The following is a 12,479-nucleotide window of genomic DNA, read 5'->3' on the forward strand; positions in this document are numbered from 1 at the left end:
GGAAGAGCAGTCGGGTGCTCTTACCCACTGAGCCATCTCACCAGCCCCCAGGGTCCTCTTGAAAAGCAGCCAGTGCTCTTAACCACTGACCCCATGTCTCCAACCTCATAAATAATTTTGCTTAACACGCACAGCTTTAATCCCAGGATTCAAAAGGCAGAGGCAGTTGTGAGTTCAAGATCTGTGAGTTCAAGATCAATCCGCAACAAAGTAACACTTTCTTTCAAAACAAACAAAATAAAAATAACAAATGGATGAGAAGGTTCTTATAACTATAATATTCTGATAACCATTGTGAATGCCTTATTTGAAAGAAAAAACAGAATTATAATAGAACTAGACACTGAAAACCGTGTTTTCAGTACCTAAACAGTAAGGATCCATAGGAGTTATTAAGGTAGTAGCTGTTGCAATGTAAATATTCTCAGACCACAAGGCCATTATTCTTTCCAGTCTCAACTCTTCTAATGCAGGAAACTGTAAGTTCTTCTAATTACACCAGGTGCTCCATCCACACCTTCTGAGCAGTTTATGCTATCATTTTTGTATGTAAGATCACTGTTTACACTTTTACAAAACTTTTTGCAAAGAACAAATTAACACCATAAAGTTTATCTTTCAACAATTCTAAGATTAAATCAATCACCTGCCACTACCCACCCACCAGCACTTGGAGACTAAACCAAAGCTGCCAAGCATCCACATTTTAGTTGTTCTTCCCACAGCCCTTTATAAAATGGGCTATTGAGATGGAACAGGGGTATATGTTAGGGGTGGTCTTGTGTGCTGTGTATTCAGATTCTGAGTTCTGTGCCCCAAGATCAGGTTGCAATCTGGACATGGGCATTGTATTGACCAATGTGCGATAAAGAATGCATTCCAACAATCTCTGATTGGACAATAAAAGGTAGAGCCTAGGCAAGGGCAGGAGAGAGAGGCAGGACTTGAGATCAAACAGAGGATTGATCTCAGATAGGACCACAAGGAGAAGGAAAAAGGTAGAGGAAAGAAGAGGTTGGCATGAGGCAGGATGAACCATGAGTACATGGCCAAAAGCAGCTCACAGTGAGGACACATATGAACAGCACAACTCAGCTGGCAAGTAACGCAGCATTTATCTGGTTATTAATAGCCTAGCTGGGTTATAACAGTCTCAGAATCTTCCCAGTTTAGGATTGTAGCTTGTTAATAAATTCTGATGTCTTTGTGTTGTTTACTAGAGAGCCAAACAGGAAAGAGTGGAGCAGAATCCCCCACCTCCCAAAAAAATTACTTCTATAGGCAAACATACTGTACAAGCCTGGAGACCTGAGTTCTATCCCTGGGAACCATATAGAGGTGGAAGGAGAAAATCAACTCCACAAAAATTCCCCTCTCAACCTGACACACGTTCCGGGCCCCACAATCAGGCATCATGCCTGTAGAGGGGCGCATCCATGCATGCACACAAAGTAACTTTTAAAGTATTCTTATTGCCCGGCAGTGATGGCACACGCCTTTAATCCCAATACTTGGGAGGCAGAGGCAGGCAGATTTCTGAGTTCGAGGCCAGCCTGGTCCACAGAGTGAGTTCTAGGACAGCCAGGGCTATACAGAGAAACCCTGTCTCAGAAAAAAAAAAAAAAAAAAAAAAAAGATAAAGTATTTTTATTAAGCCATCACACACAGTCAACTTATCTAACAGTAAGAAAGACTATCCTCAGAGGTTCAAAATAAGAAGGCCAAGTGGTACAACTAGAATTTAGATAAAGACTTGAATGGGAGTTCAGAATAAAGAAAGCTACGTGACAGTTTTGATAGGCTCCTTCTCCTAAGCAGTGTGGGGTGGCCCCAGCACAGGAAGTAAGAGGAGGGCCATCAATTCAAGGTCATTCTCAGCTACAAAATGAGTTCAAAGCCTACCTGGACGTCATAAAACCAATCTTAAGTACGAAAAACAGCCAGGCAGTGGTGGCGCACGCCTTTAATCCCAGCACTCCGGAGGCAGAGGCAGGCAGATTTCTGAGTTCGAGGCCAGCCTGGTCCACAGAGTGAGTTCTAGGACAGCCAGGGCTATACAGAGAAACCCTGTCTCGAAACCCCCCCCCCCCAAAAAAAAAAAAAGAATGAAAACAAATTCCTCTTCTTGACCAATATTCTAGGAAAAAAACAAAGACCTCCAAAGTAAGATGCATAGCTCAGCTTCACACTGGAGACTCAGCAGGAGAGACTGCCCACCTCTATTCTGTAAAATTTCCCCTTATGGGACACCATCAATTTAACACAAACAACTATGCTTAGGACAGTGAAACTACAGAAGAGTTACACTGGCAAAGTAACCCATCTAGAGAGCTTGTCACTACTTGAGCAGGTCTTTATTTCTGTTCATTTGTAAGGTTCAAATGAAACAGCAACTGTAGCAGCAGTAGGACCTCTAGACAAGAGGCAGGACTAAGCCACAGTGTCTGCTCATCAGTCTCCATCACAAGCCAGGGAGATATGATGACCTTACTACCTGGATGAGGAGAGACACAGGATGAACGACTTGTCAAAGCAACTAAGTTAGCAGGAGTGGAGAATCTGAGTCTCTCTCTGTAACTACGGATCCCTACCACAGTGATGGTGGAGGTCCATGTAAATGTTAATAGTCTAAATACCTATCTCTCTTTATAAAATATAATCAAACAACTAAAGGTCTCTCCCCATTCACATTTCTTCTTTGGAACAGCATAGCTGCAACCTGAAAAACTTCCAAAAGTACTTTCCTTAACATTTAGTCTTAAGCACCAGAATGATATAATAATTTCACTGAAATATAAAACTTTATATGGGCCATTAATTCACTAGCTCTACAGAATCCAATGCCTGAGACCTCAATGAGGGGGAAATAATATTACAGCAAACTCTCATTACTAAAGAGCAGAAACCCCTTTTTCCAACTGCTAAGATTCTATTTACACAAACCTTTACACTTATAAAATATAAGAGGTGCTGGAGAGGTGGCTCAGCAGTTAAGAACACTGGCTGATCTTACAGAGGATCTATGTTTATTTCCCAGCATCTCAGAGGGGCTCTCAGTAACTTCAGTTCAGGAGATCTGCCTCCCTCTTCTGGCCTCTGGGCACCAGGCATAAGTAGTACAAACACATACGTGCAACAAAAACATCCATACACATAAAATACAATGTAAGAAGGCAATTTATGAATCCATGTCTGATATCTACAGAGCTGTTTCTGATTGGTCTTCCACACATCTCAAAGATGTTCAACTTGGAGGGTACTCACAATTACCCAAAGAGTTATGGATTCTAAGTAGCCATGTGGCTGCTAGGAACTGAACCCAGGTTTTCTGAAAGGGCAACCAGTGCTTTTAGCCTACTGAGCCATTCTCCAGCTGTGTAAAGCTTCTTTTTAAAGTCTAGCTTATGCTTTTGATTAGCTTCTTTATAAATATGTATATGTATATACTATGTATGTGTATATATTTATAAAATATATAAATTTAAATATACATTGCATTATCATTCAAGGGATGAGTGTTTCTTTCAAGCAATCCTAATGATATTAATAAGGTTAGCACTACATATCCATAGGGGACACCCTGGACTTAACCTGTTAACTATGTAGGTACACTCTGGCGTAGCTTATTCCCTTGCTGTTGTGGAGCCTGAACTTTGAGTCTCATGCCTGCTAGGTGAGTGCTTTACCACTGAACTCCACTCCCAGTTCCAGGATGTACACTTTCACCACCTCTTCAGTTTTTCCTTTTTCCTATTGTGTGCTCTTTTATAGGTTTGCTTTTTTTCTTTGGAAACATGAACCTAGACTGGCCTCAATTTCACTGTGTAGCTGATGATGGCCTTGGATTTCTGACCCTCCTGCCTCTGCTTCTCAAGTACTAGGATCACAGGCATGAACTCCCCTGCCAGCTTTGCCCTGTGCCAGGTTTATGTGGTGCTAGTGCCAGGGCCCAGGGCTTTGTGCCTGCTATGCAGGTCCTCTGTCAACTGAACTACATCCCTAGCCTCAGCACTTTCATGAACAGCAGCTTTACTGACCATTCATTACCATCTGTCTTGTACTTAGGGCAATCTATTACCTTATTTTGTGAATAGATAATGAAGCAATTTACCTAAATCCACACAATCTGTGACTACAGCTAAGACCTCTAACTTCAAAGCACATGTCACCCTATCCCAGGTGTCTTCCACTGTTCAGGCTCCACAACTGCAAGTAATAAGCTACACCAGAGTGTACCCACATAGCTAACAGGTTAAATCCAGGGTGGCCCCACAACAGAGTGTACCCACATAGCTAACAGGTTAAATCCAGGTACTCTTTGTGTCACAAAGTCATAAAACTCAAGGCAGGAGGATCCAGAGTTTAAGGCTAGGCTGCTGGGCATGGTGATGAAAACCTTTACCAGCACTTGGGAGGCAGAGGGTGGTTGATCTTTGTGAGTCCAAGGTCAGCCAGATCTATACAATGAGTTCAAGGCCAGCCAAGGCTACGAAGTGAGACCCTGTCTAAAAAAATAAAACAAAATAAAACAAACAAGCAAACAAACAAACAAAAAACCCACTAAAGGCTAAGGATATAGCTCAGTGGTAGAGCACTTGCCTAGAGTGCCTGGAACTTGAGTTCAATCCCTAGCATGGCAACAAAAAAAGTCACAAAACCATACAGTCTACCCAGTTTGCAGGGGTCTATTACCAACGATATTAGGCAACTATGAGGGACACCATAGAAGCAACAAAAAGTTAAGAAAGCAAACAGGTTTTTATTATGATTCTGTGCAGCACCCCACATAGATCTCACAATAACCCCTCAGGTAGGCCTGAAATTCCCACTGTACAGACCAGGAAAAATAGCACCAAGAGGCTCAGTGATATGCAGTCACAGGCTCAAGTGGCCTAGCAATGATTTTAACTACATGTAGTGCCACAATACCACACTGTTTGCATGGTACTACAGCGATACTGCTTTCTGGTCAATAAAAATAATAATAAAAGTAACTTCTTTGGTGAAAATATTTTAATATTCCTTAAAACCATTCATGGTTGAAGCACACACCTATAATCCTGTCACTGGGGAAGTGGAGGCAAGAAGATCAGAAGTTCAAGGAGAATGTGTGTATATCCCAAACTAGGAGAATTGAACAGAGCCCTGAAAAACTAGACCAATTGCTCTAACATGTGTACATACAACTAAGCATTTTTTTTCCTTTTTAAGTAAGGCTCTTGCTAAATTACTCATATTGACCACTTTATCCTGCTTTAACCTCCCAAGTAGACGAAACTTCAAATGTGTGTCACCATGGCCAGTTTTCACAACTTGAAAGTATCAAATAAAACTAGAGAGATGTCTCAGCAGTTAAGAGTACTGCCTGTTCTTCCAGGAGACCTGGGTTCAATTCCCAGTACCATGTGATAGCTCACAACCATCAGTAACTCAATCCCAACGAGCTCCAAAGGCACCAGACATAGACATGGTACAGACATACATGCACACAAACCAACCATACACATAAGACAAATAAATAAAAATTTAAAAAACAAAAAATGAAGTGTCAACTAACTTAAAGTATCAGACATCCTCTCCCTCGCTATACCTCACTGTGCTCTGTCAGGCAGACTAGCTGACAAGAAAGTGATGTATCCTTAAACAGTAACCCTTTATATGGCCACAGAAATCACAGAAATATGTTTGTCCTAGGCCTCAATTAATCCTACCAAATCCTGTGTATTAGTTACAAAAATGTGGGCCTGCCCAACTATTAGTAAACAAGTAACTTGAGACAGTCTGTCAGAGTATCATGTCTCTCTAAGGGCTCTCACCAATCCAGATCAAGATACAAAGGCAACAAAATGCAGAAAAGTACTATCCCAGAATCTGATACCCCTCCTTACTGGTTTGATTACCCCTCAGGTGATAACTGTCAATAAGGGACAGTGCCCAGTAAGAAAACAAAAGACAAAGGGGAGGGGCTCTCACACCTGTAATCCCAGCATCTGGAGGATCAAGGAGTTCATTGGCCCACCTCAGCTACATACGGAGTTCCATACTAGCCTGGGCTATGAGACCCTGTCTCAATAAACCAAAGGAAAAATGCATGCAAATATGACACTTCAAATACTGTTAAACTTGGAAAGATCACTGAAGGACTTCTCAAGGAAAAACATTTTTTTAATTAGCTTTAACAAGTTACGGAGTATTATGAATCCCCAAGGGAGCTTCCTTGTCAAAAGCAAGCAGAACGTATCATTAACACAAGCTGTAGTTACAATACAAGGTGAATTGCTTTTAACAAAAACTTGTGTTCTGGGAATAAATAATATCTGAGTCCAACTGGATGGGCCAATAGAGCTGCCTGCTGGAAGGAAGGACTAAGAGCTGGGACAGGAGCTGGGACAGGGGTAGACCAGCATGAAAATGAAAACAAAAACAAGACAGGAGGAGGAATGGGGCTGGGAGGTGTGGGGGGAGGGGAGTGGGCTGGACCCCGGGAAGTACTGACGAATGGAGACGTGGAGCCTGATAACTCAGGACTAGAGAAGGAAGTGACCACCTGACCCAGAGAGCCTGAGCCATGCACCCAGTCCTTTCCTACAGCACACAATGAGGATACTGGCTGCATGACTCACAGCTACAATCCCAGCACTCTGGAGGCTGAGGCCCCTGGGGCCAGGCAGAACTTCAGTGTGAGTTCCACAACAGCCCGGGAGAAGAGTGTGAGATCCTGTCTCTTAATAGGAAAAAGAAATAAAGCAATATAAGCTCACCACTTGGGAGGTAGAGATAGCAGGGTGAGGAGTTCAAGGCCATCCTTGATGGAATATTGAGTTCCGGCCTGCCTGAACTACACAGACTCATTCTCAAAACAGAAATTAAAAAGAAACTGGCCAACACTAGAGATAATGGAGCTCAACCAAGATATAGAGGGTGTAGAGGCACCAGGTACATAGCAAAACCCTGTTCCAAAACAAAACCAAAAGATTCTAAGGGAAAGAGCACAGAAGAATGCTGGGAGTATATACAACCTCAGTGAGCCTAACCCTAACCCCTAACCCTAACCCAACCCCTAACCCCGGCTTTTTAAAACGTATTAACTCTTACTCCTCTGCTTCTCTGTCTTCTGACTAAGATTAAGTGAAAACTGTACAGAATGGTGCGGGAGCACACATTTCATCCCAGCAGAGAGAGACAGATCAAGGCCAGCCAGGACTACACAGAGAAACCTTGTCTCAAAAACAAACAAACAACCACACAATGAGAAAGTAAAATGCTTTAACTTTAAATGGGAGAACTTTATGGTATTTGCATTATATTTCAAGTTTAAGTCTAAAATGTGTTAAGCCGGGCCAATGTGTGATTAGTAACGATTAATTAGTTCGTTATAAGAGTATCCTCACAGTCCCTCATTCCTTAGGTAAAGTGACTGTTCGGGGGAGCCCCTCAGTTGTAATACATTCATCTCAGGAGAGAGTTGTATTACAAACACAGAAACAGCCTTCAAAGAAGGGTTCTCTCCATTTTTGCACTTGAATTTTGTTAGGTAAAATTCTACACCATGGTGTGTGGAAGAAAAGCTTTTTTAATGTAGGGCCTGCCTTGAAGTAGTATATCAGGTTTTTTGGGGGCAGGGTGGAGGGTCATCTAGGGTCCAAACTTTATGCAAGGGGAAAATGATCTGGTGTGAAAAGGTGGGGTCAGTTCTAGAGAAATCTCCGGTTTATCATGAAATAATCACAGACCTCTTATCTCTGCTACCCACAAACTGGACCATACTCATGGTGGCACTTCCGCCTGATACTTGCGAAGACAGATGCTTTGCCATAGCCACAGAGAAGTTTCTGGAGAGCTGCCCACGGACACAAATTAGCCATTCAGGGATCCACCTGGGTGAAGTTAAGCGCCACGTCCAGGGCTGGGCTCCCCCCCCTTCAACCTTCCCAGTATAGGAAAAAGAGCCGAGGAAGGAGGCGAGCGGGAACGCCCGATCTGGTCTAGGCCCTTCGCAGCGCAGCCGGGTTTCAGGGAGCCGCCCCTTCTCGGGCTAGAGCCCAGCCCTACCCGCCCTCACCCGGGGCCGCGACCCCAGGGGAGGAGCGGGGACAGCCAGCGACCCTGCCGCGGCTTACGCAGGCGCTGCCGCCGCCGCCGCCGCCGCTCGGGTCCGGCCTCCCCCGGAGCAATAGGCTATCGATTCAGCTGCCTGTCGCTAGGAGCCCCGAGAGAGCAAGGCCTACACCGCCCGGCCGGAGCCCCGGCCTGGATTGCACCACTTTCCCCCCACCCCAGCGGGGAGACCCTGGAGGCAAGTAGGCCCAGCTGAACCGGGTGGGGGAGGAGGCGAGCAGCCCTGCAACAGGAGCCGCGCGGGTGACGGGGGTCCTGGAGCCCGCCTCCTGCCAGTAGGTCTCCCGGGGGTCGTCCCGAAGCCCTGCCTCCCGAACAGCGCATCCAAGTTCAGGCTGGTGGGTGTCCCTGGGTCTCCAGAGCCCTCGCCACTCTCGGAACCATAATAAAAACAAGACGCGGAAGAGGCTACCACTGCGTGCTGGGAGACGGGATTGGGCCCTGAGAGAGCCAGGGGGAGGGGACGCCTCTCTGTGCTACCCGTCACCACCCGCCCGGCCCCGCTGGCCCCACGGTGTCCGGCTCTGTCACCGCCGGCCTCCGGCTCCGAGGCCCCTTTTTCTCCATGACACCGAGGACTGGGGCTCGAGCTTCGCCTGGCCTTTGGCGAGCCTCGGCCTCCCCCCACCCCGGCGAGCCCTCCCCCAGTGCCCCCCGCACCTTTTAAACTACGCAGAGGAAGAGTTTGCCATCCAACTTAGTCAAACCGTAACCTCGTCCCCCTCCCCGACCCACACTGGTGGGGCAGGCATCTGGAGGGGACCACTTTGCACTTGGGATAAAGCGCATTAAAGACCTGTCAACCATTTTAGGTCTTTTTATATATATATATAGAAGACATCCTCCTCTCCTTCCCCTTCTTCCTTCCCTCCCCCTCCCTCCCTCCCTCCCTCCCTCCCCCTGCAATGGTATTAATTTCACACCAAATCTTGGAGAGGGGTTGAGAAGGGCGGGGGTGGGGACGCAGGGCAGCAGGAGGGTGGCGGGGAAGGGGAAGGGGCAGCTGGAGGGGGAGCGAGAGGCGCGGGGAGGGGAAGGAAGGGGGTTGATTTACCTGAGACCAGCCACTGGCCTCCATTGTTGGAGAATTCAATGGCATTGACACAGCCGAAGTGGCCGAGAAGGTCCTTCTTGTAGAGGTTTCTGCAGCCCCGCAGGCGTCTCCTCTGAAAGTCCTGAGTGAGCAGGGGGTCCCCATGCAAGCCCCGCTGGGACAAGAAGCCCACCACTGACCTCATGCTGCCCCCCAGGCCAGCTCTCCTCTTCATGCTGGAACCGCCGCCGCCGCCGCCGCCTCAGCTCGCGCCGCCGCCCCTCCCTCGGCCGCACGCCGGGCCGCCGCTCCCCTCCCGTCCCGTCCCGTCCCTCCCCGCGCGCGGCGAGCCGGAGGCTTCTTTAACCAGCCATGGCAGACGGAGCGAGGTGTGCAGACGGTCGGTCGGCGGCGTTCGCGGCTTCCTCACGGCCGCGTCCCTCCCTCCCCTTCCCCCCTAGGCTCCGCCTCTCTGCCTCCTCCAGCAGCTGATCCCCAGCTGCGGTCGCGCTTCCGCGGTGCGGGGCTCTTCCGCCGGCCGCCGGGCCGGAGAACGCGGGCGCCGGCTGCCCCTCCCCCGCGGACGGCTGCCGGGAGATGGCGGGCGGCGGCTTGCAGCGGCCTCTGACCGCGCCGAACCACGGTTGGCTCAGGATGGCGGCCCCGGGGCACCCCCCGGCGCGCCGCACTCTGAAGTTGGACACGCGTAACAATCAGAGTGGCAGCCGGCCTGCGGGCTCACTCTCCTTCCCTGGAGGGACAGCGGCTCGCCCAGCGCTGCTCGCCGCCTCCCGGGGCGCCCAGTTCCCTGTTCAAGAGAGGGAACCCACGATTGGACTGGACGTCTGGAAGGAGGTTGTCTGTGGGGTTTTGTCGGTGCACCTGCCCTCTCCAAAAATGTTGAGACACCCTTCTATTCTCCAATTCCTTTTGTTGTTTTGTTTTGGTTTTTTTTTTTTTTTTTTTTTTGTTTTTTGGGTTGTTTTTTTTTTTTGTTTTGGTTTTTTGAGACAGGGTTTCTCTGTATAGCCCTGGCTGTCTTGGAACTCACTTTGTAGACCAGGCTGGCCTCGAACTCAGAAATCCACCTGCCTCTGCCTCCCGAGTGCTGGGATTAAAGGGGTGCGCCACCACGCCCGGCCAATTCCGTTTTCTAACTGACCCTCACACACACACCCAGCCTATCGGTTTAAAAAAAGACAGATTTGTTCAAGCTGATAGGACACTTGGTATACGGGAATGGGGGGTGAAAAGAGGAATCAACTGATATAGTAGCCATGTAGTAGAGCATATGCTTTTTGCATTCTTCAATCTGTGGGTTCAACCTCTAGCACTAACAATCCCCACCCCCCACTCCCAAAAGAAAGTGAGAAGAAAATTGCCAAAATCAAATTGAGAAGGTCCTCTGTCCATTGGTTCCAGATGCATTTGCAAGCCACAAGAAACATTATGAAACACAGCAGTATCTTGTTTCATTGGTAGGGGTGAGGCCAAAGGTCTTGAGAATGGAAGCCTGGAGATGCACAGCTGTTAACCAGCAGCCACAGTATAGGCCAGAAGTAGCTACCTTTCAGTAGTGCAGGAGTCCTCAAGTTGACCTCGGTGAGGAAACTGGGTAAGCACACTGGAATTTTACCAGGTAAAGTTGAAAGTTCCCTTTTCAATGGAGTGCTTTTCCAAGAAACTATCCTCTATCATTAGTGGTAATGAACTAACCTGAAATAGGCAGGTGTCCTCGGGTTTGCCCTTTCAGTTTAACAAGAATTACATCCTCAGGACCAAAGATGGCCCAGGCATACAACCACGGGCGAAAGATGAACTAAAGAAATTCTTAAGATAAAGATGGGGAACAAGGAAGAGGTTCACCTGTCAAGCAAAATTATCTTTTTGCAAGTAGTTAATTCAAAAGGTCATATAACAACATTCTAAACTTACTAGAAGGTCACCAAACCCAAAAATGAGAATTCAAATGGAATATTATCCCTTAAATAAGAAAATAAGTAATGCGGGGGCTGGTGAGATGGCTCAGCGGGTAAGAGCACCCGACTGCTCTTCCAAAGGTGCAGAGTTCAAATCCCAGCAACCACATGGTGGCTCACAACCATCCTTAAGAAGATCTGACTCCCTCTTCTGGAGTGTTTGAAGACAGCTACAGTGTACTTACATATAATAAATAAATCTTTAAAAAAATAAAATAAAAAAAAAGAAAATAAGTAATGCTTTTTTAAAAAAAATAATCCTGTGCACACTGTGGTTTGTGCATATAATCCGAGGACTTGGGAAGTGGAGGTAGGAGAATCAGGTGTTCAAGATCAGCCTGTAGGCTATAAGAGACCCTGATCTCAAATAATAGCAGCTGAGTAGTGGTAGCTCATACCTTTAATCCAGCAAGAGGTAGGCAAGTCTCTTGAGTGTACAGAGCAAGTTCCAGGACAGCCAGAACTACACAGAGAAACCCTGTCTCAAAAATAAACACCACAGTAAGTTTTGTTCATTTATTACAAGGTTTTTCCCATCTCAGTTCCTTTGCTTGGCATGCTCAATGACACATTTAAAAAGCGCCCTTTGGCTCTGTGGTATTAATAAGCCATTATTTATCCATGCCTTATTTGCTTAGGGTAGGGGAGAGAGGCCTAGTAATGATGTGTCCCAAGTGGCCTTACTGTGTCAACATATGACACACTACTCTCTTCTCTTAAGTATATATTTTAATCCACAATTTAAAATATGACTCTTCCCGCCCCCCAGTCCCTGGAAAACTTCAGCCTAAAAATAGTTGAGGATCTGGTCACAAGGTAGCTCAATTCTAGGGATTTGTGGGAAGTTCCCTAACTGTTCAGTGACCAGCTAGAGCAAAGATGTAGGACCACCTATAGTCTTTATCCTACAGCTATTCTGGATAGATTTTATTATCTCATTTTGACAAATCTAGGGGTTGAATTTAGAGCCTGGGCATGCTCGGCAAGTGCTCTACCACTGAGCTAGATCCTCGGCGTCTCTGAGTTAGCCACATTTCTATAAATAGGTTTTCCAGAGAAAAATTAAAAAGCATTCATTCAATTCAGTATGAATTTCAGATGAATGGTCAGTTGTGTTTTTTAGTATTAACATATCCATGAACTATCAGGCAGACATTTTTAAAATATTTCATTGTTCATCTGAAATTCAGACTCATTGAGTTTCCTATAATTATTTGCCAAATTAGCTCTATTGAAACAGTTAACTTCAGGGGGTAAAGCACCACATTATTTATTTACTTATATTAAGAATGTCGGCCAGGCGTGATGGCGCACGCCTTTAATCCCAGCACTTGGGAGGCAGAGGCAGG

General features: G+C 46.5%; 1 protein-coding gene across 2 annotated transcripts in view; it reads right to left on the reverse strand.

Moving 5' to 3' along the window:
- Positions 1 to 9,594, reverse strand: part of Dcaf5 (DDB1 and CUL4 associated factor 5) — a 96,389-nt gene extending 86,795 nt beyond the window's left edge. Inside the window, exon 1 of one of the 2 annotated variants that reach the window (XM_021201617.1) lies at positions 9,173 to 9,594. In XM_021201617.1, the coding sequence (XP_021057276.1) occupies positions 9,173 to 9,386 (214 nt within the window). In that variant the 5' untranslated portion in view covers positions 9,387 to 9,594. The remainder of the gene's footprint in view (positions 1 to 9,172) is intronic. The other variant, XM_029540622.1, reaches the window with a different exon arrangement.
- Between the last annotated feature and the right edge of the window lie 2,885 nt (positions 9,595 to 12,479).

The sequence above is a fragment of the Mus pahari genome, chromosome 7 (genome assembly GCF_900095145.1).
Source record: "Mus pahari chromosome 7, PAHARI_EIJ_v1.1, whole genome shotgun sequence".
Lineage (NCBI taxonomy): Eukaryota > Metazoa > Chordata > Mammalia > Rodentia > Muridae > Mus > Mus pahari.